Genomic DNA, 22,011 nt, shown 5'->3' with positions numbered 1-22,011 from the left:
GCAAGAATGAAAGGGAAAGTTTATAGGACTGTGGTGAGACCTGCGATGTTGTATGGATTAGAGACAGTGGCATTGAGTAAAAGACAGGAGGTGGAGCTGGAGGTAGCAGAGCTGAAGATGTTGAGGTTTTCGTTGGGAGTGACGAGGATGGACAAGATTAGAAATGAGTTTATTAGAGGGACAGCGCATGTAGGATGTTTTGGTGACAAGGTGAGGGAGGTGAGATTGAGATGGTTTGGACATGTGCAGAGAAGGGACATGAATTATATTGGTAGAAGAATGCTGAGGATGGAGCCACCAGGTAGGAGGAAAAGAGGAAGGCCAAGGAGGAGGTTCATGGATGTGGTGAGGGAAGACATGCAGGTAGTTGGTGTGAAAGAGGCAGATGTAGAGGACAGGGTGGTATGGAGACGGATGATCCGCTGTGGCGCCCCTTAATGGGAGCAGCCGAAAGAAGAAGAAAATTAAAATGAAATCTCCACAATAATACTGGAAGCCACTCCGGCCCATGGCATTTTCAGTTACAAACCCTCATTAAAGAAAGAAAAATAATGAAGTAACCCTCAGAGAAAACTGGTGTACCACTGGTGTAGATCTTCCTTCTGTGGCCAGTCTAGCATCACTTTATTGGCCTGTGTTTCAGATTCATTACCCAACTCCTGTATATTACACATTATTGTCTGCTCCAGCAAAAAACAAGTCTTACTTCACTTAAGATGTTTTAGGGGTGTGTGTTTGTGTGCAAGTGTGTGTGTGTGTGTGTGTGTGTAAGACAAAAAGGTAAGTGTGTGGAAAGTCAGACCGCTTTGATTCCACCCCCTACTTTAAAATGTCTGAATCTAAACTTTCTGTAGAGCTTCCATTAAACATTTACAGCCGTTTAAATAATGGATGCATCAAAAGAAGAAATCATGGCCTCACCAAAAAAAACCTTGAGAGAGCAAATCTGCCTACGCTGTGGCAAATTATTTAATGGGAAGGGGTGGAATCATTAAATATTTACACCTCCTGCCCCTCCCTGATAATGATGCTGTAGTGATGTCATGGTGGAGGAGAAACATCTCCTGAAGGACTTGTCGCTTTAACACAACAACAATGGATGAAGTTTCTTGCAGTATCTTGAGGGAATATGGAGAACCATGAGAGCTGGATCTGAACTTCTCCTTTAAACCTCACATAATGAACAACACTTCTCTAGGGAGATGTTTGCACTCTAACCAGCAAACTGTTCAATCCAAAGAACCAAACAGTTGTAGATTCACTAAGCCAATATCTCTGGAGGTTTATTGATCTAAAGCAACGTTTTTCCTGGTTAAGGACCCCTTTAGGTGATAGAGACATGGGGCAGGAACCCCCCTGATCCAAAATGTGTCAAACTGATATTAATAGAAATCAATCATATTACGCCAGATATATAATGTTAGGACGATGATGTTTGGTGAAGATTTAAGGATTCTGATCAATACTACTGTTTAATATCCTGTTTGGAAGCTCCTATTGGAATCCAATGTTAAACCCGACCCAAACGGACCGTGCATTCGCTCGAAGCGGAACCTTAACACACACTTGGTTTCATATCTCTGCAGAGGTCACGAGGCAGTTTTCATCATCCCCTGTCTTATTTATGTGCGCTGTTGCGTGTTCACTTACCTGTGCTGAATCTTTAATGCTGCATGCACTGGACATTTCCTAAAGCGGCTCAGAGCTTCTGCCTCTGACCTCGCTAACCTTGCGCCGCCCAACCGAAATATGACCCCACCCTAACCTGACTGTTTCATTCCTGCACAAAAAATAACTTTCCATGTAATATTTATTCAATAAACTCCAGGAGAAGGAGTTGGATCTCACGGAGCTCATGACATTTTAAACCCGTGGGAAGCTTGCAGTAGCTGAATTATGATGGAACAGAAGCAGTGTGGAGTAGATTGAGCTCTGTTCACCATAGTAACGCCACATTAGATGTCCATAATTATTGTTACTCAACTCCAAGTGTTTCGTTTGTTTGGTATGATGCAGTATTTTTACGAAGGAAGCACGTTTTGGTCATTTTGCGTTCCCTTTTTTGGACTCTTTCTATAGGAATTAATTGGGAATTTACTAAATTGCAGGTGAGCCTATAAGAGGGACTTAAAAGTAGTTGGAAAAAAATATTTTTCTTTAAACAAAACAAAAAAAAATTGTCGATCTTGGTAAGACATAAATATTACACACACTGCAGAAAGAAGGAGAGTGTATCACGTCATTCATGGTTGGGAATTCAGGTGAAAACGGAAGCCTTGGTTTAAAAAGTGGCCCATAAACAGTGTAAAAGGTGTAAAAGTTGCCCTGAAGTTGGGCTCTGGATGAGATGATTGGTTACATTCTGCTCAGGTTACTTCCTGTTTCAAAGCATCATGATGCCTTTAATGTAAGCAAGCATCCTTAAGTGAAAGCTCAACCTGAAAACTTAAAGTTGAGTAAAGAAAAGTAAAATAAAGACCGGTCTATAATGCGTACGTCGGCATTTAAAATCAATCTGCGGTTCATAAGGAAATAGTCAGTGAAAAAACCTGCATGTGAATTGATCCTGGTTTGAACTCCAGGTTAAGTGTTACATTATGCTTAAAGTGCAGCGTGGAGTCTTTTTTTTTCCCTCGTCAGTGTAGCACAACTTACCTGTCCTGGTCTTGGAGTTGGTCAGGATTTCCTGAAGCCTCTCCTGCAACTTGTCTGCTCTTTTGCGCTCCAGGTGGAGCTGCCGCTTCAGGTCTTTCAGCTGTTCAAAAAAACATTTTGAACCATATTTAAAAGTAAAGCAGCACAAGATAGAGCGCTACATCTGTTTCTCCAATGAGCTTCTCTAACAAGGCTCTCACTCCATATATGCATACATTTACAAAAACTGCACACTATGAATAATAATAAGTGCGGTATGAAGAAATACGACGTTCGATTGCTCCCCGAATGTAAAACCTACCGCTACAAAACGCGAGGACGGAATGCTAATGAGCACTGACTGTATCTCGTTAGTTAGAGCCCCCCAGTCTGCTGTTTAGAGCAGCAGAAATGCAAACTTGCTATCACCTGGGTTTTAATTCACTTTCTGGGAATCCAGAGAGATGGAAAGACCTGAGTCATCGCTTATTCTCCCGTCTCCAACATCAGAGAGCGAGAGCGAGTGTTTATGTTCGTGAGAGAGAGAGAAAGAGAGAAGACTACTTACTGCTGAACTGCCTTTCTTCTCCAGGATCCGCTGTTCATCTACAGTGTCTCTAATCTCCTATAACACACACACACAGACATACAAACAATTGTGTTAATTGACCGTGTAATGGATAAACTAAAGTCTTTTTTTTTTTTTTGCTCTGAAAATGTTAAACTACACTAACAGATTGGCAACAGACGTAAGTCGCTGACGTACGTACGTACCTACACACAAACAATTTTGGAGTGGCTTAGGGAACTAGGCTTCTGGTTTGTATATGGCTTTAGCTTTGTAAACACACCCACACACAAAGTCCAGAAATACAGCAGCTTCTGTCTGTCTGTCTGTCTGTCTGTCTGTCTGTCTGTCCCTGTCTCTATCTATCTAGCCATTATTTCAACCATCCATCCATCTATCTGTGTGCCTATCAATCCATCCATCCATCCATCTGTATGTCTATCTGTCCATCCACCTGTCTCTGTCTGTCTGTCCATCCACCTGTCTCTCTGTCTGTCCATCCACCTGTCTCTCTGTCTGACCGTCCGTCTGACTGTCCGTCTGACCGTCCGTCTGACTGTCCGTCTGACCGTTCGCCTGACCGTCCCTCTGTCTGTCCATCCACCTGTCTCTGTCTCTCTGTCTGACCGTCCGTCTGACTGTCTGTCTGACCGTCCATCTGACTGTCTGTCTGACCGTCCGTCTGACTGTCTGTCTGACCGTCTCTGACTGTCTGTCTGACCGTCCGTCTGACTGTCTGTCTGACCGTCCGTCTGACTGTCTGTCTGACCGTCCGTCTGACTGTCTGTCTGACCGTCCGTCTGACCGTCTGTCTGACCGTCGTCTGACTGTCTGTCTGACCGTCCGTCTGACTGTCTGTCTGACCGTCCGTCTGACTGTCTGTCTGTCTTTAAGGGCATGGTGGAATGGGCTTTGGAACAGAAGTAGTGTGGAGTAGATTGAGCTCTGTTTACTATAGTAACGTGACACTACACGTCCATAATCATGACAATCTTAAAAAATAAATAAATAAATCATACAATTAATAAACTAAATAGAAGTCTAAGGGTTTGGGCACTACTAACAATTGTGTGTGTGTGTGTGTGTGTGTGTGTGTGTGTGTGTGTGTGGACAAAGGCTCAATTGTACACTATATGGACAAAAATTTGTGGACACCTGACCATAAGATTGGTATGTGCTTCTTAAATACATCCAATTCCACATTTAGTCCCAATTTGCTGTTATAATAAGATTCACTCTTCTGGGAAGATGTTCTGCTAGGTTTGTGAAGATTCGTTCATGCACAAGGGTGCAGTTAAGTGTTCACATTCATCCATGTTCAATAGGGTTGAGGTCAGAGCTCTAGTTTAACGAAAAAAAACAAGAAACTGCAGCTTGTATTGTTACCGAGAAAAGTCAGTTCTCCTAAAGACTTTCCCATGTCAGAACTTGGAGCTTCACTGTTCCAAAGCTCTGAAACTGCAGGCTCTTACCAAAATGCTAAATAAACATCTACTCTGAGAAAAACCTCAGCATGTAAACAATTACGCACATTTTCTAATCCTGTTTCTATGGAGGGTCCTCTGAGTGCCCCCAAGATAAGGTACAAAAACAAGTACATGAACATGGACTTCAGCTGTAGTCTATATCCACAGCTTGGGATGTGATATTTAAACATCCCATTCTGCATTTAGTCTACATTCGCTGTTATTATAACCTCCACTCTTAAAGGAAGATGTCCACTAGATTCTGCCATGAGGGTGTTAGTAAAGTCCGGTACTGATGTAGGTGAGGTGAGGAGGCCTCTCCAATCCATTGAAAGCAGATCTTCAGGGAGCTGGCTTTGTGCACAGAGGCACAAGAAAAGGTTTTTGTCTCAGTACAAGTGAAGGTTAGGTTTTGTAGGAACAGGTCAGAAAAGAACCACATACGGCTGGAAAGACAGGTGTCCAAATACTTTTGTCTGTACACTTTAGAAATTAATCAACACCTTCTGACCAATCAGAATCCGGCTTCAATTACTAGTGAATAGCTAAACCTTTTCTTCAGCAGTACCTGTTTGAGTTTAGTGACGGTGTTATTAAAATCTTCTCTCTCCTTGTCCATGGCGGTGATCTGCTGCATCAAGGCCTCGAGCTCTCGCGATTTTTCCTACAAGCAATTATATAAACAAAAAAAAAAAACATTTCAGCACTGACATCACCATAAACCAACAACTTTGGCACATTTAATTACTACTGATTTGTGTAACCTGTATATTATGTGCTTTCTGTAATCAATTAATCAACAAAGTAATTAATCAATTAATTAAGCAACCAATGAAATAAACACATCATGAAGCCATTCAATAATAAATAATATATTAATTGTTTAGTTGATTATTTGGATTGCTATTAATTAATTAATTGTAGTTTAATAGTAATTAAATAATGTATTATTAATTTATTATAAATCTGTCTTACCTCAAAACCTTTCTATAAATTTACATATTCATATCTGCCCCTGGTTATGCCACTTATATGATGTGTGATACAATAGGACTACATTTCCCACCATTAATACTGACAACCTCCAAAAATATCTGCAAAAAAGATTTTTTAAAATTCTGCAACCTCCCTTATTTCAAGATATAACAGCTCAGAGTCTTCTCCTGCCTCCAGATCCTTCAAATGTTCCAGTTCCACACTGATGGACTCTCCTCTTGAATTTACCCCACCTTGATTTTGTTTATGTTATATTGGCAGATGTTTGTGGACTCCTGACTATAACGTTGGTATGTGCTTCTTTCTGCACATCTCGTTCTACATTTAGTCCTCATTATGCGGTTGTAATAGCTGCCACTCTTCTGGGAAGATGTTCCACTAGATATCGTGGTGAATGGTGTTAGTAAAGTCAGGTACTGATGTAGAATTAAGGTCAGGGCTCTAATGTAGCAGATCGTCATGCTGGAACTCTCCTAATTCAAGTCAGGGGAAAATTCAATGCTACACATCTAAAGACATCCTGGTGTCCCAATACGTTTGTCCATATAGTGATCACTGTCCTACTAGAAGATCCTGCCAAAAGATCATAAGGCTTATCAAAAAAGACTTTCCTGCTCAGATTACTAAGGGTGCCAATATTATTGGAAAGCACTGTTTGATGTCTATTTTAAGGACAGCTGAAATGTATTGTGTAGGTAAACTGGATGATTTGGCGATTCTAGACGCTTATGTCCGTCAAAAGATGACCCACTTACAAATTGATGGGTGGGAGGATGCTTTGTCTATAGCAGCATATGGGAGAATTTTCTAAGCTGATATTGTATGAACGTGGTTCTGTGCACGGACCCTGCTAAGGGCTCAGATCTAGCTGAGTGGGTTGGAATACTGACATGCAACCCACGCCAAAGAACGTGCTCGGTCACGACGCACGTCGCTGTGCCACCTGCAAGGTGGTAATAAAAATTTTATTTAGCTTCAAAAGGAGAACAGAAATAACTCCGGGAGTGACGGGAAAAAACTTTCAGATATTTACACATTTATCCATCAAATAAATATAAATGTAATATAAAGTTGCATTAAAACACAGAGAAGATGTTTATAAAGAGTTTAGAACAGGCTTTGTGCAGTCCGAACATTTTTTCTTCTTTCTATTTTTTGCACTTGAAGGGCTACTTTTAGTACTGCAGTGGAAGAGAAAGAAGCAGTGGTAGAAGATGAAGGGATCAATTGAGCAGAGGTAAAGGATAGAGGGTTCAGTGGTGGAGTAGTAAGGATGAAGAGATCAGTGGTGGAATGGTAGAGGATGGAGGAATATGGAGAGGAGTGATAGAGGATAGAGGGATCAGTGGTGGAGTGGTATGGAGTGCTGGAGTGAAGTGGTAGAGGATGGAGGAATCAGTGGTGAAGTGGTATGGAGTGGTGGAGTGGAGTGGTGAAGTGGTAGAGGATGGAGAGATCAGTGGGGAGTGGTAGAGGATGGAGGGATCAGTGGTGGAGTGGTATGGAGTGGTGGAGTGGAGTGGTGAAGTGGTAGAGGATGGAGAGATCAGTGGTGGAGTGGTGGAGTGAAGCAGTAGAGGATAGAGGATCAGTGGTGGAGTGGTAGAGGATGGAGGGATCAGTGGTGGAGTGGTGGAGTGGAGTGGTGAAGTGGTAGAGTGGAGTGGTGAAGTGGTAGAGGATGGAGAGATCAGTGGTGGAGTGGTGGAGTGGAGCAGTAGAGGATAGAGGGATCAGTGGTGGAGTGGTAGAGGATGGAGGGATCAGTGGTGGAGTGGTATGGAGTGGTGGAGTGGAGTGGTGAAGTGGTAGAGTGGAGCAGTAGAGGATAGAGGGATCAGTGGTGGAGTGGTAGAGGATGGAGGGATCAGTGGTGGAGTGGTATGGAGTGGTGGAGTGGAGTGGTGAAGTGGTAGAGGATGGAGTGATCAGTGGTGGAGTGGTGGAGTGGAGCAGTAGAGGATAGAGGGATCAGTGGTGGAGTGGTAGAGGATGGAGAGATCAGTGGTGGAGTGGTATGGAGTGGTAGAGTGGAGTGGTGAAGTGGTAGAGTGGAGCAGTAGAGGATAGAGGGATCAGTGATAAAGTGGTAAAACTTTTTCTGTTATCAGTTGACCCTCACCATAAATAGTCCAAAGTGAAAAAGTTTTGCGAGGTGCTTCCAGGAAAGACGTTCTAACACTCGGGTTATATAAGCTCTGTGTAACACCACTCTGGGGAATTTGTGGGTTTTAAGAACACCTTCAGAATCTCTAAAGAGTGTTTAAAAAAAAAAGTAGCATTCATATAGAACCTGATTCACTCCGTTACATACAACAGGTCGAGGCTCCCGCAATTTTCCAGTGTAAGAGTATTGAACATGACACACACACACACACACACACACACACACACACACACACACACACACACACACGTAAACTTTACCTTAAGCTGGAGGGCTTGTTCTCTCTGCAGTTTCTCGATCTCTCCTGTGTGTTCCAGTCGGTTCTTCTCTAAAGTCTCCTGTTCACACACAAGCACATAAACCCACTACTGATGAAAAACTAAACTCAATTTCTAATCGATTTCACTTTGAAGTTCTGATAAAGAAAATAACAATACTGACACCATGTGGTCGGGCTGATTATGATGGACTTTTAGGAAGCACTGAATGAATCAGAATGTGAAACAACACAAACACACAGAGAGAAAGTACCTCGGCCTCTTTGAGCCTGCGCTCGAACCATCCTTTGGTTCCCTCCATCGATTGCACCTGAGCCTGCAGATCATCTACAATCTGCTGCAGACCCTCCAGCTCCTTATTGCGAGCCTAGAAAAACAGCAAAGTTTCAAACACAGATTCATATCTTTTTATAAATCTTTCACATAAAATTCCACTAAATCTCCTTCTCAATCTCAATCCTCAGTCCTATTTCTACAGTATTAGTTTTTCAGACTGCAAGCAAATATCTCCAATTAAATAGTGAACTTTAGCAAACAGCTGAACAATAGAGAGATCAGTGGTGGGGTAGTAAAGATGGAGAGATCAGTGGTGGAGTAGTAAAGATGGAGAGATCAGTGGTGGAGTAGTACAGATGGAGAGATCAGTGGTGGAATGTTAGAGGATGGAGAGATCAATGGTGGAGTAGTAAAGATGGAGAGATCAGTCGTGGAGTAGTACAGATGGAGAGATCAGTGGTGGAGTAGTAAAGATGGAGAGATCAGTGGTGGAGTAGTAAAGATGGAGAGATCAGTCGTGGAGTAGTACAGATGGAGAGATCAGTGGTGGAGTAGTACAGATGGAGAGATCAGTGGTGGAATGTTAGAGGATGGAGAGATCATTGGTGGAGTAGTAAAGATGGAGAGATCAGTGGTAGAGTGTAAGAGGATGTGATCGAGTCCGTCTCGAACCTTCTCGTCTCGTAGCTGGGCGCGGATCTCCTCCTCGGCACGACTCTTTTCTTCATGGAGGCCGCGGAGTTCTTTCTCATAGCGTGCTCGGATGCTCAGCACCTCCTTCTCGTGCTGGAGTCGCACGTCGCTCAGCTCCTCCTTGTGCCGTGACTTCTCCTGTGCCGTCTCAATGGCCAACTCATCCAGCATGGCTTTGCGTTTGTCTGCTGTCTGCGGCGGGGACAAGAGGACGCTCAGGGAGACGCACAAACACAACAAAGGCATGCCGATAACGCCGATAAGCGCTCGGCCTGCTGCCGCTCGCGTGGCCAATTAGCAAACCTCAGCGAAGCTCATCAATATCACAGTTAATTACAAGTAATTAATCGAGAACAAAGATCTACCGCCTCGCCACTGCTCTTCTGGGAAGATGTTCCACTAGATTCTGGAGTAGGTTTGTGGAGATCTGTGTGAGATTTGTTTACGGTGTGTGTTAGTAAAGTCAGGTACTGATGTTGAGGAGACTATAGCAGGAGATCTTCTGCTACAAACCATTTAAAGCATATCTTCATGGAGCTGGTCTTCAAGTAAAGGTTAGTTATGCTACTGCATCAAACACATCTGATACAATACAAATACAAAAATACAAAAAAAGTCAGCTGTCCCAATACTTTTGTCCATGAAGTGTACACGGGGGTTACAAGCGTGGGTGGGGGGATTCTGGGGCGACTTTCAATAAGAACTTCATCTGGGGGATTTCTGGGGGAAATATTCCAAGTTCGCAACTTTTTGGGGGATTTTATGGAAATTTAGGGGAACTAATTAGACATTTTGGGAAATGTATAAAAACTGCATCATGTACAAATATTAATATAATCAATTTGTTTAGTCAATAGCAGATACGCATGCAAACTAAGATCTAGATCTTTTTTTTTATGACATTTTTGTCTTTGATTTAATTGTTAGTATATTTTTGCTGCACAACAGTTTATATTACAACACAAATGTATGTAATACGTGTGTATTTTTACGTGAATACTGGCCAAGATGGAAATTTTTTGACGTGCAGGATTGTAGAAACGATGTGAGTTGAGTTATGGATGAATGTACAGTGCATGTAGGGGCGTAACCCTGCAGTAAGTGTGTGTGTGTGTGTGTGTGTGTGTGTGTGTGTGTGTGTGTGTGTGTGTGTGCATGTGATTGATGAATCTGCAGTTAGAAATTCAACTGCATTAAATCTGTTTCTTTTAACCAAAATAATCCTACAAGACTACATTTAATCTTATATCAGCTACAGATTATAGGATCACCTGCAATTTTGTAATTTCTCAATTTATTCCAATTTATTCCCCGAATAAATTTCACAGAATTTCACAACACTCACCAGCCACTTCAAGAGCAAGTAAAGAAACAATAGACTGAGCACTAAACATAAAATTAGTGAAAAAAAAATTAAATCATCTCAAATGGATGTTGATTGTTTTTCTGTGTTGTTCTACACACATTAGAACCCTAGTGTGTGTGTGTGTGTGTGTGTGTGTGTGTGTGTGTGTGAAAAAGCCATTAGAGCAACTCATTACTCGTATTCAAATGAAAGCTAAATGTCCAGGAAGCTCTTCCCCATGCACTGCACTTCTGCCACATGTGGATCACTTCATTAAAGGCTGATGGTGAGTATGTTCTCATCTGGTTAAAAAAACGAATTTGAACAAAAAATGCTAATTTATCATGCAAATGTAAATACATTAACAACTGAATCGATCAACATTTTAAACATTCACATTTCCATTTCTTAGACCCTCTCCTGTCCTGCAACGTACGATTATCTGGTTTAAACCTCTGAGCAGTTGAAGGTGCAGGTCCTTCTCAGAGACCCAGCAGTGGATATTTAGTGGTGCTGGGATTTGAATCACAGCATGATGAAAAGTACTGGTGCATGTAATGTATTATATATGTAATATAAAGTAAACCATAAAATCTAAAACAAAAAAGACCCGATCACTATATAACTCCATACGAGTTACTTCACCCTCGTAATGTCTGAAATATGGTCAACTTTAGACTGCCAGTGTAAATATTTATTAGGCAGATTTTCATTCTGAGTCAGGCTTCAATTTGGAAAGCACTTATTAGATCCTTCTGGAGAAGCATAGACGGGTATTAGCGTATCTAAAGCCGGCAAATCCATCATTACGCTATCGTCCACAGATTATCCTCCCACACAGAAACAAAGCTTCAATCTAAATGAAAATCTTTCACACTGATGGTCCAAAGCTGAAACACTTTCGTGCGTCTCCTGAGTTAATAGAAATAATGACATGTCAAAAGATATTCGGGTTAAAAACATGACAGTGCACTGCCCTGTGCACAAAGCCAGCTCCATGAAGATATACTTTATATGGGTTAGGGTGGAAGATCTCCTGCTGTAGAGCTCTAACCTCAACTCTATTTGGAGAAAATGGAGTGTAATGGAGAAATGTGGACAAGGATCATCAGGTGTACACAAACATGCAATGTAAAACCGAGCGATAATGTTTACATGGAGGTTCTCTAGATTTATCCAAATGTACATCATGATTAAATACACACACACACACACACACACACACACACACACACACACACCTTTTGGCTTCTTCTAAATCTTGCTGTAGTTTATCCTTCTCCAGACCCAGCTCAGAGATCTGCTCCAATAGTCTACTACTGGCTCGATTTGACTCCTGCAGAAAATCAAAACACACAGTGAGATAGTTAAGGAATTCCTACATTAATTAACCCCGCGGCTTAAACAATGAAGCGGCTAATTTATGGATTTTTCCTGGGTTTTTCCTGGTTTCACAAACTTCATGCCAAAAAACTGAATCCCATAACATTAGACCAATGAAATTGCAGAACAGGTTCAGGTGAACCAATGAAACTCTTTATATTAAATCAGATGCGCTCCCACTGAATCGGGCCGCACCACATCATAAATATGGATGATGTTCCTCTGACGTTTGACCTGCCGCTCACTCGGACTGTCTACAGGAAATGCGAATCATTCGTCACGCTGAAAACAACCGGGCATGAAAACACACTTCACCGGTGTTCTGAGCTGCACGGCATCGAGAGAAAAGCTTCACCGATGGTGATTTTTAAACGCACGACGATGCCGAAAGATAAACTCCAGAGAGAAATAGTTGTGAAAGGAAGGAGGAAGACAGTGAACAATGACTTTCTTGGTAGCTACTGTTTAGATACAAGCCGTGTAACAGACACTGTCTTTCATTAAAGCCTGTGTAAAGTTCATTAGTTTCAGTGTAGACACCTGCGTCTTATAGACAGGTGCGGCGTATTTATGTTCAAAATAAACATCTTTGTCAAATTCAGTGGGTGCGGCTTATATATGGGTGCGTTTAATAGTCCGGAAATTACGGTAATAATGCTATAAATTGAGCAATTTAAGGTTTATATAATTTAGCTTTTTGATTTTAAATTTCAGTTTCATTCCAGCCATTAAAAATAAATATATACTTAGATTTCATCTTTCATTAATCAATATGATATCGGTTTTATTATACTTGTTAAAGAAAGACATTATAATCTATATTAATCGTGATTTTTTTAATTCTATCAGCTTCTAATCTTGAATATATGCTAAAAGTCTGGATGTTTGTAAATGTGTCTTTGATAAGTTTGAATAAATGATCAAAAAAGAAAATGATTAAATATCTTACATGCTGAAAAATCAATGCTTTTATTAAACATAACAAAACATCATAATACTGTCTAATACTGGGAACATTACAGTGTGTGTGTGTGTGTCTGTGTGTGTACACACACACCTTAAATCTCACAGTTCTCTAACAATAGCTTTCTCACAGAAAGACATTTACTTCACTGTGAGCTTCTTAAATGCATTTTTAAATGCACTGTATTCTTCCTCTTTGTTATAGTACTACAAATGTTTCCATTAATGCTGATTACCATCAACTGAATTCTAGCAAAAAAATAATTGTACTTCACACAAAAAAAAAACAATCGCAATCAATCACAAACTGGAGTGTGTGTGTGTGTGTGTGTGTGTGTAGTGGTCTGTCATGTGGTGGGTTTATGAAGACCTGTAGCTGAGAGCTGAGGTCATCTTTCTGTGCCAGAAAGCTCTCCTGCTCACTGCGTCTCTGCTGCAGTTCCACATTCAGCGCCATGTTCTGCTCCCTGAGGAGGTTCATCTCCTGAGTCTTCACCGTCTGGATCTGTAACACACACACACACACACACACACACACACACACACACACACACACACACACACCCAAAAGGTGAGTAAATCAACACCACGCAAATGACGAGCAATTTTTCACCGATTGACGATTCATTCATATAAATGCAAAAAATGGGAAATGGACCATATGGGGGTAAAGGTGGGAGTCGAGAACATTAACCAGAGCAAGAGTACGTTTAATCAGAGCAGCAGATCAAATGGAAATGATTAGTTTTACTATGTGGTTGCATTATATATACACCTTAACTATAATTAATGAAACAGCTGGAGTCAATTTATGAATAATTTGTCCCATGTATCTGTTTACGATTATTAGACTACAGTAATCCCCCGCTTTAGCGCGGTTGGAATCTGGCGCCCCCTTGTTTATCGCAGAACTGCACTTGTCACATAACTAATGTTAGTCTGATTTTCCCAGTGTCTCGTGGAAAACACGATCAACCAAAACACTTATTTATGGAGTTTTTATGTTGAAATAATAACATTTATAAATAAAAATATAATAATGATCAAATAAAGTAAAATGTTAATACAGTACAGTACTGTTTACATAAAATAGCATTTTCAGGGCGACGTCCGTTTATCACAGTTTTTCCTTTATCGCAGGCGTTTTTTGGAACGTTACCACGGCGATAAACGGGGGATTACTGTATACTGCTAATAGGTTGCTTTTTTTGTCTTTTATTATATTTGTACTTTTATGATGTTACTGTTATTTAAGGATGATGGTAAATGTGATGATGCTGCTGCTGATGATGACTGTGAATGTGATGGAAATGGTGGTGATAAGAATGATGATGATGGTGGATAATGTAATAACGGTGAATGTGATGGTGAATGTGATGATTACATTCAATTATATGGTAATGATGAAGAGGAGGAGAAAGATGATATGTTGATGTCTTCAAATATGATTAGAGAGATGATAATGATGATGGTGAATGTGAAGATGACGGTGATGAGGAGAAGGAGACAAAGGATAAAGACGATAAGGCAGATGATGGTAATCATGATGATGATAATGGCAGTGAACATGATGATGATACAGATGATGATGGCAGTGATGGAGAGGATTCAGATGAGATGGAGATAAATGAGGACCATGAATGTGATGATTATCATGATGATGATGACTTTAGAGTTCTATTCTACTAGCACACAGTAAGAGTATGTTTATCATACAAGCTACTTACATCAACTCAGGATTATAGTCACTGCACTTTTTCTAACAAGTACCACATTTACACTCATATATACACTACAAATAATTATATTCATATATACATATATACATATTCATATATATATATATATATATATATATATTTTAAACCCTATATTTTATACTTTATAGTTAAACTCTGATGACTGTAATGCATGTTGTCATACTGAGAAGATGATGGGAATGGAAGGCTATGAACACTGGAATAGGGATGGCTATAAACACTAGTATAGGGATGGCTATGAACACTGGCATAGGGATGGCTCTGGTCGAGTTGTACCTGTTCTAGGGCGGCTAGGTTAGTCCTGAGAGCATCGTTCTCAGTCAGCATGCCCTCCACCTGCTCCTGACTGACCGCACTCTGACACGCTACCTGTAGCTCCACCGTCAACCACACACAGCCACAGAAAGAGGGGTCGAGAGAGAGAGAGAGAGAGAGAGAGAGAACAGAAAGAGAAAGATGAAATTTAAGTGACCCGGGATGAGAGAGAATAGCGGATCGAGGGAAGATGCAAGCCCACGGCACAAAGAAAAGCAACCAAAAAGGGCAAAGCTGAAAAAGGAAACAAGAAGTAAAACAGAGCTTCTTAGAAACATGTCTAAATTTCAAAAGAAAAGCTGAGATAAAGCAAGAAGGCTAGCTCTTATGCTAATCTCTTCAAGCTGCCCATCACAGTTTGGGGTTTATTTAAGATCCGCGCCCTCGCCGAGGACAAGAGCGACAGTGATGATGCCAAGTCCGCTGAGGCAGATAGACAGACGCCGAAAGGCATGCCAGAGGAACCTGCAGCCCGAGTACGCAGTCTGATAAAACCCTCACAGCCGTACTAATCTGTAATTATTCAGGTAATCTTCAGTACACTCATTTATTTAAACACTCCAGATAATATTAAAAAGTTTCCCTTTCAAAACTGCACAGCATGATACACTGTAACAACAGTTGTATGAGTCGGCAGTTGTATGCAATGCCTTGGAAATCTCTCCCTTCTACCAAACTAGAAGATCCAAACCTGTTCCAAAAACATCTCCATGAAGATCTGCTTTTCATGGGTTGGAAAATCTCCTGCTACACTACAGAACTATAGAACCCTACTGCCATTGAATGTGAACACTGACTGCACCCGAGGCCTCCTCACTTCACCTACATCAGTACCTGACTTTACTAACACCCTTGTGGCTGAATGAATCTCCACAAAACCTAGTGGAACATCTTCCAAAAAAAAGGAGGCACTTTCTGATTCTGAAATACGGGAATCATGTTGGACACAAACACAGCGCTCTTGTCCTGGCACACACAGATCTGACTGCACCTCTGTGGTTATTCTGTTCAGCTTCTGCTGAGGATGGACAGCTTGAAGATTCATGAGGTTACTGTTGAGGGTCAGACTTAAGAACCATGAAGATAAATTTGGATTGTAATTGAGATAAACAGTTTGTACAATGGATTGTGGCTACAGCTGTTATGAAACTGTTTTGCACTTGAGTCTCCGTCAGTGATCAGCTGATAACCTTAATGATGATGGAAATATAATGAATGTACATCCATTGTCTTGATGAGAATGGATTCCCTTTTCAATCTGGTTCTTCTTAAGTTTTCTTTTATCATCTCAGGGACTTTTTCCTCACCACCACACTCATTAGGGATAAACTTATTGGGAATAATGAACTGAGTTCGCGCAAAACTTCACCTTCTGCTGTACAGAGCGACGGGAGCGAAATCAGAGTGAAGCGCTGCTGCAAAGTGCGGTGCAAGGGAACCTCCTAGTGGAGGCCTACGGTATAGCGAGGGGAAAATAAAATATAGGTCATGTTTACCTGATCTTTTAGTGCTAGAAGGGCAACCTCATGCTCTTTCTGCTTGCTCTGCAACTGCTCCTTTAGTTCAGCAACATTCTATCCAAAACACACACACACACACACACACACACACACACACACACACACACAAAAATCATTAAGATCTCATGGTTGAGAAACACTAATGATTTCATACTGTACCTGGTGATGAGACAAACTGAATTTGTTTATATTATTGCCACAAAGTTGGACGATATGATATTTATATTGTGATAAATTATGCCACAATATATTTTTCTGATATTATAGATATCTCCCTTTTATACCTTTACCTTTTGAGTATCGTGATATGAAATCATTCGGCATATCGTCCCACCCTTTGAGAGCGAATGAAGAACAATAGTAATAAATAAAATATTATTCAGCTCTGACCTGATTAGCGTTAATTAAATCTGACTGTAGTTTCTGCACACGCAGGTTTATGGATTTGAGCTCCTCCTCTTTGCGCTGCTGAATCTCGTCTATTTTCGTCCTGGAGAGAAAAAAAATCGTAGAAAAATGTAAAAATGCGTTATCAGGTACTCGGATATTATCGATCATTCTCAGCCTGAGTTTAAAAAAAAGTGATTTATTTTATAGATAAAATAGAACACAAGCATCAGGTTAAAATAACTGCATTCACGTTAAAACAGTTCATTTATTAAATAAAACATGAGCGTGTGTGTTCGATTATTCTCCCCGACACCCACCTGCTGTCATGGTAGAGAGCCTCTTTTTCTCCCTGGAGCTGCAGGAAGCTGGAAACAAAGAGCAAACAGAGAGGAACAGGAGAGTTAGAAGCTCTGTTCACAACCTCCACTATCTGAGACCAGAATGAGCAAACACTGTTCGTTCAGAGCCATTAGACCTGGTCTCTAACTGTGCGCCGAGAGAAAGTCTTAATCAAGACATTAAAGACAGTCAGACACTATATTTTCAAAAGTATAAGGACACCTGACATTTCAGCCATGTGTGGTTCTTGTGTGGTTCTCACAATTAAGACGTCTTTGAATGCTGATGAAATAAAACATATCACTTCACTTGAACTTGGAGACCCAAACCTGTTTCGGCATGACAATGCTCCTGTGCGCAAAGCCAGCTCTATGAAGACCTAGAAGGTCTAGAACCCTACTAAACATCTTTGGGAAGAATTTGAATGCACCCCAGGTCTCCTCACCTCACCTACATCAGTACCTGACTTTTCTAACACTCATCCTTGTAGCTAAATTGACACAAATCTACTAAACAATTCTAGTGGAACATCTTCCCAGAAGAGTGAAGGTTATTTGAACAGCAAATGGGGATTTAATGGGCAACTAAATGTGGAATAGGTTTAATAAATAAATAGATAGATAGATAGATAGATAGATAGATAGATAGATAGATAGATAGATAGATAGATAGATAGATAGATAGATAGATAGATAGATAGATGGATGGATGGATGGATGGATGGATGGATGGATGGATGGATGGATGGATGGATGGATGGATGGATGGATGGATGGATGGATGGAGAAAGACAGATAGATGGACAGAGAAAGACAGACAGGCAGACAGACAGGCAGACAGACAGGCAGACAGACAGGCAGACAGACAGGCAGGCAGACAGACAGGCAGACAGACAGATACCAATCTTATAATCAGGAGTCCAAAACTTTTTTCCATATAGTGTAAATAAATCAGTTTTCCCAAAATAAACACATTTGCAGTTAGAGGCCGATGTTGATCCAGACTCCCTGTTCGGAAATTTGACAAAAAGTGCACACAAATGCACACAGGACTGGGATCTTTCCCCATATATCACATGAAGATGAAATCACAACACTTCATGCAGCTTCACTCGTCAGATCGATTCAGGGTCGAATATGGTTTTGTTTCAAAATGTTTATTGGCAAACTCTAATCTTTTTCAGCTCAGACATTTTATAAAAGGATTCCCAAACAGGATGTGAAATATCTGATTCAATTATGTAATTAAAAAACAAAAAACAAACAAAAAAACACCACCAACACTCTTGTGGATTAAAGCAGTGTATGGCTCTTACCTCTCCTGTTTCTTCTTCAACTTATCCATGAGCTAGAAAGATTAAAATCACACGTTTATTATGAGCACAAGTGTGATTATTATTGATCTTGCTCTTGTTTTCCTCTCACACCTACCTTCGCATTCTCCTCCAAAAGTTTCACCAGTTCAGCTTGTTTGGATGTCTAAAAAAAAAAACAAAAAAAAAAACAAGCAAGTCACATGATCAGTGTTTAAACATTGTAAAAAACGAATATGCAAATGAAATACAATCTATAACCAAAAGTATAGGTCACCTAACATTTCCATATGCCTCATGTGGTTCTATCACAAAGTGTTCACACACAATTTTATGGAATGTCTTTTGACGTGGAAGCATGAAACTTTCCCCACATTCTCCCAGTGCCCCTGTGTAGAAAGTCTGCTTTACATGGGTTAGAGTGGAAGATCTCCTGCTCTGGAGCTCCAACCCTTTTGAACATGAATGAATTGGAATGCTAATTGCACCCCAGGCCTCCTCACCTCACCTACATCAGTACCTGACTTTATTAACACCCTTGTGTATGAATGAGCACAAATCTACGTTAAAAGCACACCAGATAGAAACTGCACACAGCCCACACTAGATGTAAAAACTGGTATTTACTGTATCTGTGTGTGATTTTTTTTTACCTCCAGTGCCTGTAGCTGCACTTTTAGCAATCTCTTCTCCTCCAGCTCTGTCTGAAGCTTCAGCTCCACCTCTGGAAGTCACAAATAAAGACCTTCATTCATATAAAAAAAAAAGAAATCCGTCACAAATAACGAGTCTAGCAGTGAGAAAGGCTCAGCTTACCGCTCAGCTCGTTTACTTTTTGCTCCAGACTGACAATTTTTACCTAAAAATCAAAAGCAAAGACAGAGAACATGATTCATACTCAAACGAAGACAATTTACGACCATCTGATTTGCCTTATTTCTAATCGAGAAAAACCCCCAGCAGTGTTGAATTGTCAGTTAGAGGACCCGAGTCCAGCACATCATCTACTACTACAGCATCACAGCATCACGCTGACGGCCTCATTATCCAGTCCGGAAATAAAAGAGTAGCGCAGTTCTGAAATGAAATTGTGTACTACTGTGTATAAACTACAGATTTATTTTTTTATTAGATTTTTATACATTTTTAAACATAATCATCTGTTTCATTTCATTAAACCCTTAAAAATATATACTACATAGACAAAACTCTCTCGACACCTGACCATAAGCTTAGTCTCCATTTACTCTAGATTTTGTTGATATTTGTGGAACTGATGTATGTGAGGTCTTTGGTGCAGTCAGTGTTCTAATACATATGCTTAATAGAGATGAGTTCGAAGCTCGGTTCCATTCCAAACCATGTAAAGCATATGTTCATGCACAGGTCATGCTAGAACAGGTTTGAGTCTCATTGTTGACATGAAAAAATGTCATACTACCTTCTGGTAGTTCTCCACATATGCCTGGAGAAGTCAGGTGTCCCAATACTTTTGTCTACAGAGTATATTTAGTTACAGGTAGCTTTACAAAAAAAAAATTAATTTGTTATGTTAAAACTATTTCACATCAATATAAACTTGCTGGTATTATTAATATAGAGGATGTGATGAAGTTTAGAAGCTTTTCCTTGAAGAGGCTTTAAATTGAAAATGTATTAAAGTGGTGCAGCTTCAGTGAGCTTTTAACTTAGTGTTTTATTGCCTTGTATTTAAACATTTACAAGACAAAAACAAAGAAATAAGAGACACAAAACAGACTGTGATATAAAAGTTATTAGGTTTTGTCAAGGGCACGAACACAAACGTCTTTAAAACTCACGATCATTTATGTCTGAATTGTAGTTCTGAAAATAACCAATACAAAAGTTTAATCCGGGTCTCACGTGTGTCAGAAAAAAGGTCACCTCTGAACATTTAGGAAGTGAGAACTCAGAGGTTCCAACCTCCTGATCGAAAGATATCGAGTTCTAATACCATCACCACCAAACTGCCACTTAACCCTCAAATGCTTAAATGTAGATATGGGTCAACAAGTCAACCTGGATAAAATCATCTGCCCTATATGTTAAAGTAAGCTCACACAGCTCACACACAAGTAGCACAATGTTCAAATCCACTCTCAAAATAATTTCAACAAAAAGTAAAAAATTACAAACAAAATAATTTGTAATAAAAAAAAATACATTTATAAATTATCCAAAAATATCCCAAGTCCCAGAAATGCTACAGGTTTTACATGTAAAAATGTGAACATGTGACCAGTGTGCTGTATTTATAGCGCCTCTACTGTTCATACTGTGCAACTGCAATAAATTCATGATTAACAGAGTGATTATCAACACAATGTGAATCAGGGATTTGGATTTAAAGATAGTTGGTGTAACTGCTAAACAACCAATGTTAAGCCCGTTTTAGAGTCCAGGGGGGTTAGTGAAGGGTCAAAATCTCTTCCAAAACTTTTTTTAACACCAGAAAGTGTTTATTATCTAAACTTCTTACCTGCTCAGATCTGTCACTGGCTGAAGCTGCTGTTGCGTCATCGCCAGAGCGAGCAGCATCTGCGTGCAGCTGGTCGAGACCATTAGCATCAGCCTGTCCCTCGATAGCTACCTCTTTCCCGTCACTCACGTCCAGTCCACGCAGGCGGATTTGCTCGCTGTCCTGAAGAGCTGGACAAACACAGACACAACAGTAGTATAGCATCTCTAGAATCACTGCTCACATCCACCGAGTGTTTCAGACGGGTCTAAACCATCGCTAGATTACAGTATCTCACAAAAGTAAATGTTTCATGTTTCAGCAACCATTTTACTATACGTTCCCTACGGGGCAATACTATAGAAATAATTCAGAGTCAAGGTGCAGCTCTGTAGCAGTACAGATTTACTGTCCTCTAAAAATAACAACATACAGCATTATGGTCTAAATACCTGCCAACAAAAGTGAGTACACCCTCATGTGTTCAAAGTGTGAATATTGTGTGTGAGCACATTGTTATCCAGCGCTGCTTTAATTCTTCTGGGTATGTTATTCACCAGAGCTGCACAGGTTGTCGCTGGGATCCTCTTCCACTCCTCCATAATGACGTCACGGAGCTGCTGGATGTTACACACATGGAGCTTCTCCACCTTGCGCTTGAGGATCACCACAGGTTCTCAATAGAGTTCAGATCTGGAGATATACTTGGCCACTCCATCACCTTCACATTCAGCTTCCTCAGCAAGGCAGTTTTCATCTTAGTGGTGTGTTTGGGGTCGTTATTATGTTGGAAAACTGCTGTTCGGCCCAGTTTCTGAAGTGACTTCATCATGTTCTGCTTCAAAATGTCACAGTAAATGTTTTTCAATGAACCGCAGCTCCTCAGTACCAGCAGCTCTCAAGCAGCCCCAGACCATGATGCTGCCACCACCATGCTTGACTGTAGGCAACACACAATTTTTTTGGTGCTCCTCACCAGGGGGTCACCACACATGCTGGACATCATCTGAGCCAAACATGTTTATCTTAACCTAATCAGACCACAGGACATGGTTCCAGTAATTCATGCTCTTGAACAGGTCGTCTTCAGCAAACTGTTTTAGTGTGTGGCGTATGGCGCACTGACC

At 40.6% G+C, this 22,011-nt stretch overlaps 1 protein-coding gene across 3 annotated transcripts in view; it reads right to left on the bottom strand.

The window, feature by feature from the left end:
• Positions 1–22,011, bottom strand: part of gripap1 (GRIP1 associated protein 1) — a 71,185-nt gene that overhangs the window by 36,965 nt on the left and 12,209 nt on the right. The window contains exons 7-23 of one of the 3 annotated variants that reach the window (XM_046871050.1): positions 20,906–21,075; positions 19,222–19,264; positions 19,059–19,129; positions 18,524–18,571; positions 18,409–18,440; positions 17,072–17,119; positions 16,755–16,854; positions 16,341–16,418; positions 14,806–14,904; positions 13,140–13,274; positions 11,666–11,759; positions 9,058–9,272; positions 8,363–8,476; positions 8,092–8,169; positions 5,237–5,332; positions 3,203–3,259; positions 2,656–2,755 (exon numbers count right to left, since the gene is read on the bottom strand). In XM_046871050.1, the coding sequence (XP_046727006.1) occupies positions 2,656–2,755; positions 3,203–3,259; positions 5,237–5,332; positions 8,092–8,169; positions 8,363–8,476; positions 9,058–9,272; positions 11,666–11,759; positions 13,140–13,274; positions 14,806–14,904; positions 16,341–16,418; positions 16,755–16,854; positions 17,072–17,119; positions 18,409–18,440; positions 18,524–18,571; positions 19,059–19,129; positions 19,222–19,264; positions 20,906–21,075 (1,578 nt within the window). The remainder of the gene's footprint in view (positions 1–2,655; positions 2,756–3,202; positions 3,260–5,236; positions 5,333–8,091; positions 8,170–8,362; positions 8,477–9,057; positions 9,273–11,665; positions 11,760–13,139; positions 13,275–14,805; positions 14,905–16,340; positions 16,419–16,754; positions 16,855–17,071; positions 17,120–18,408; positions 18,441–18,523; positions 18,572–19,058; positions 19,130–19,221; positions 19,265–20,905; positions 21,076–22,011) is intronic. The other 2 variants (XM_046871051.1, XM_046871052.1) reach the window with 2 other exon arrangements.

Source organism: Silurus meridionalis, chromosome 17 (genome assembly GCF_014805685.1).
Source record: "Silurus meridionalis isolate SWU-2019-XX chromosome 17, ASM1480568v1, whole genome shotgun sequence".
Lineage (NCBI taxonomy): Eukaryota > Metazoa > Chordata > Actinopteri > Siluriformes > Siluridae > Silurus > Silurus meridionalis.
The sequence above is the reverse complement of the archived record's forward strand: the minus strand, read 5'-3'. Positions and strand labels throughout refer to the sequence as shown.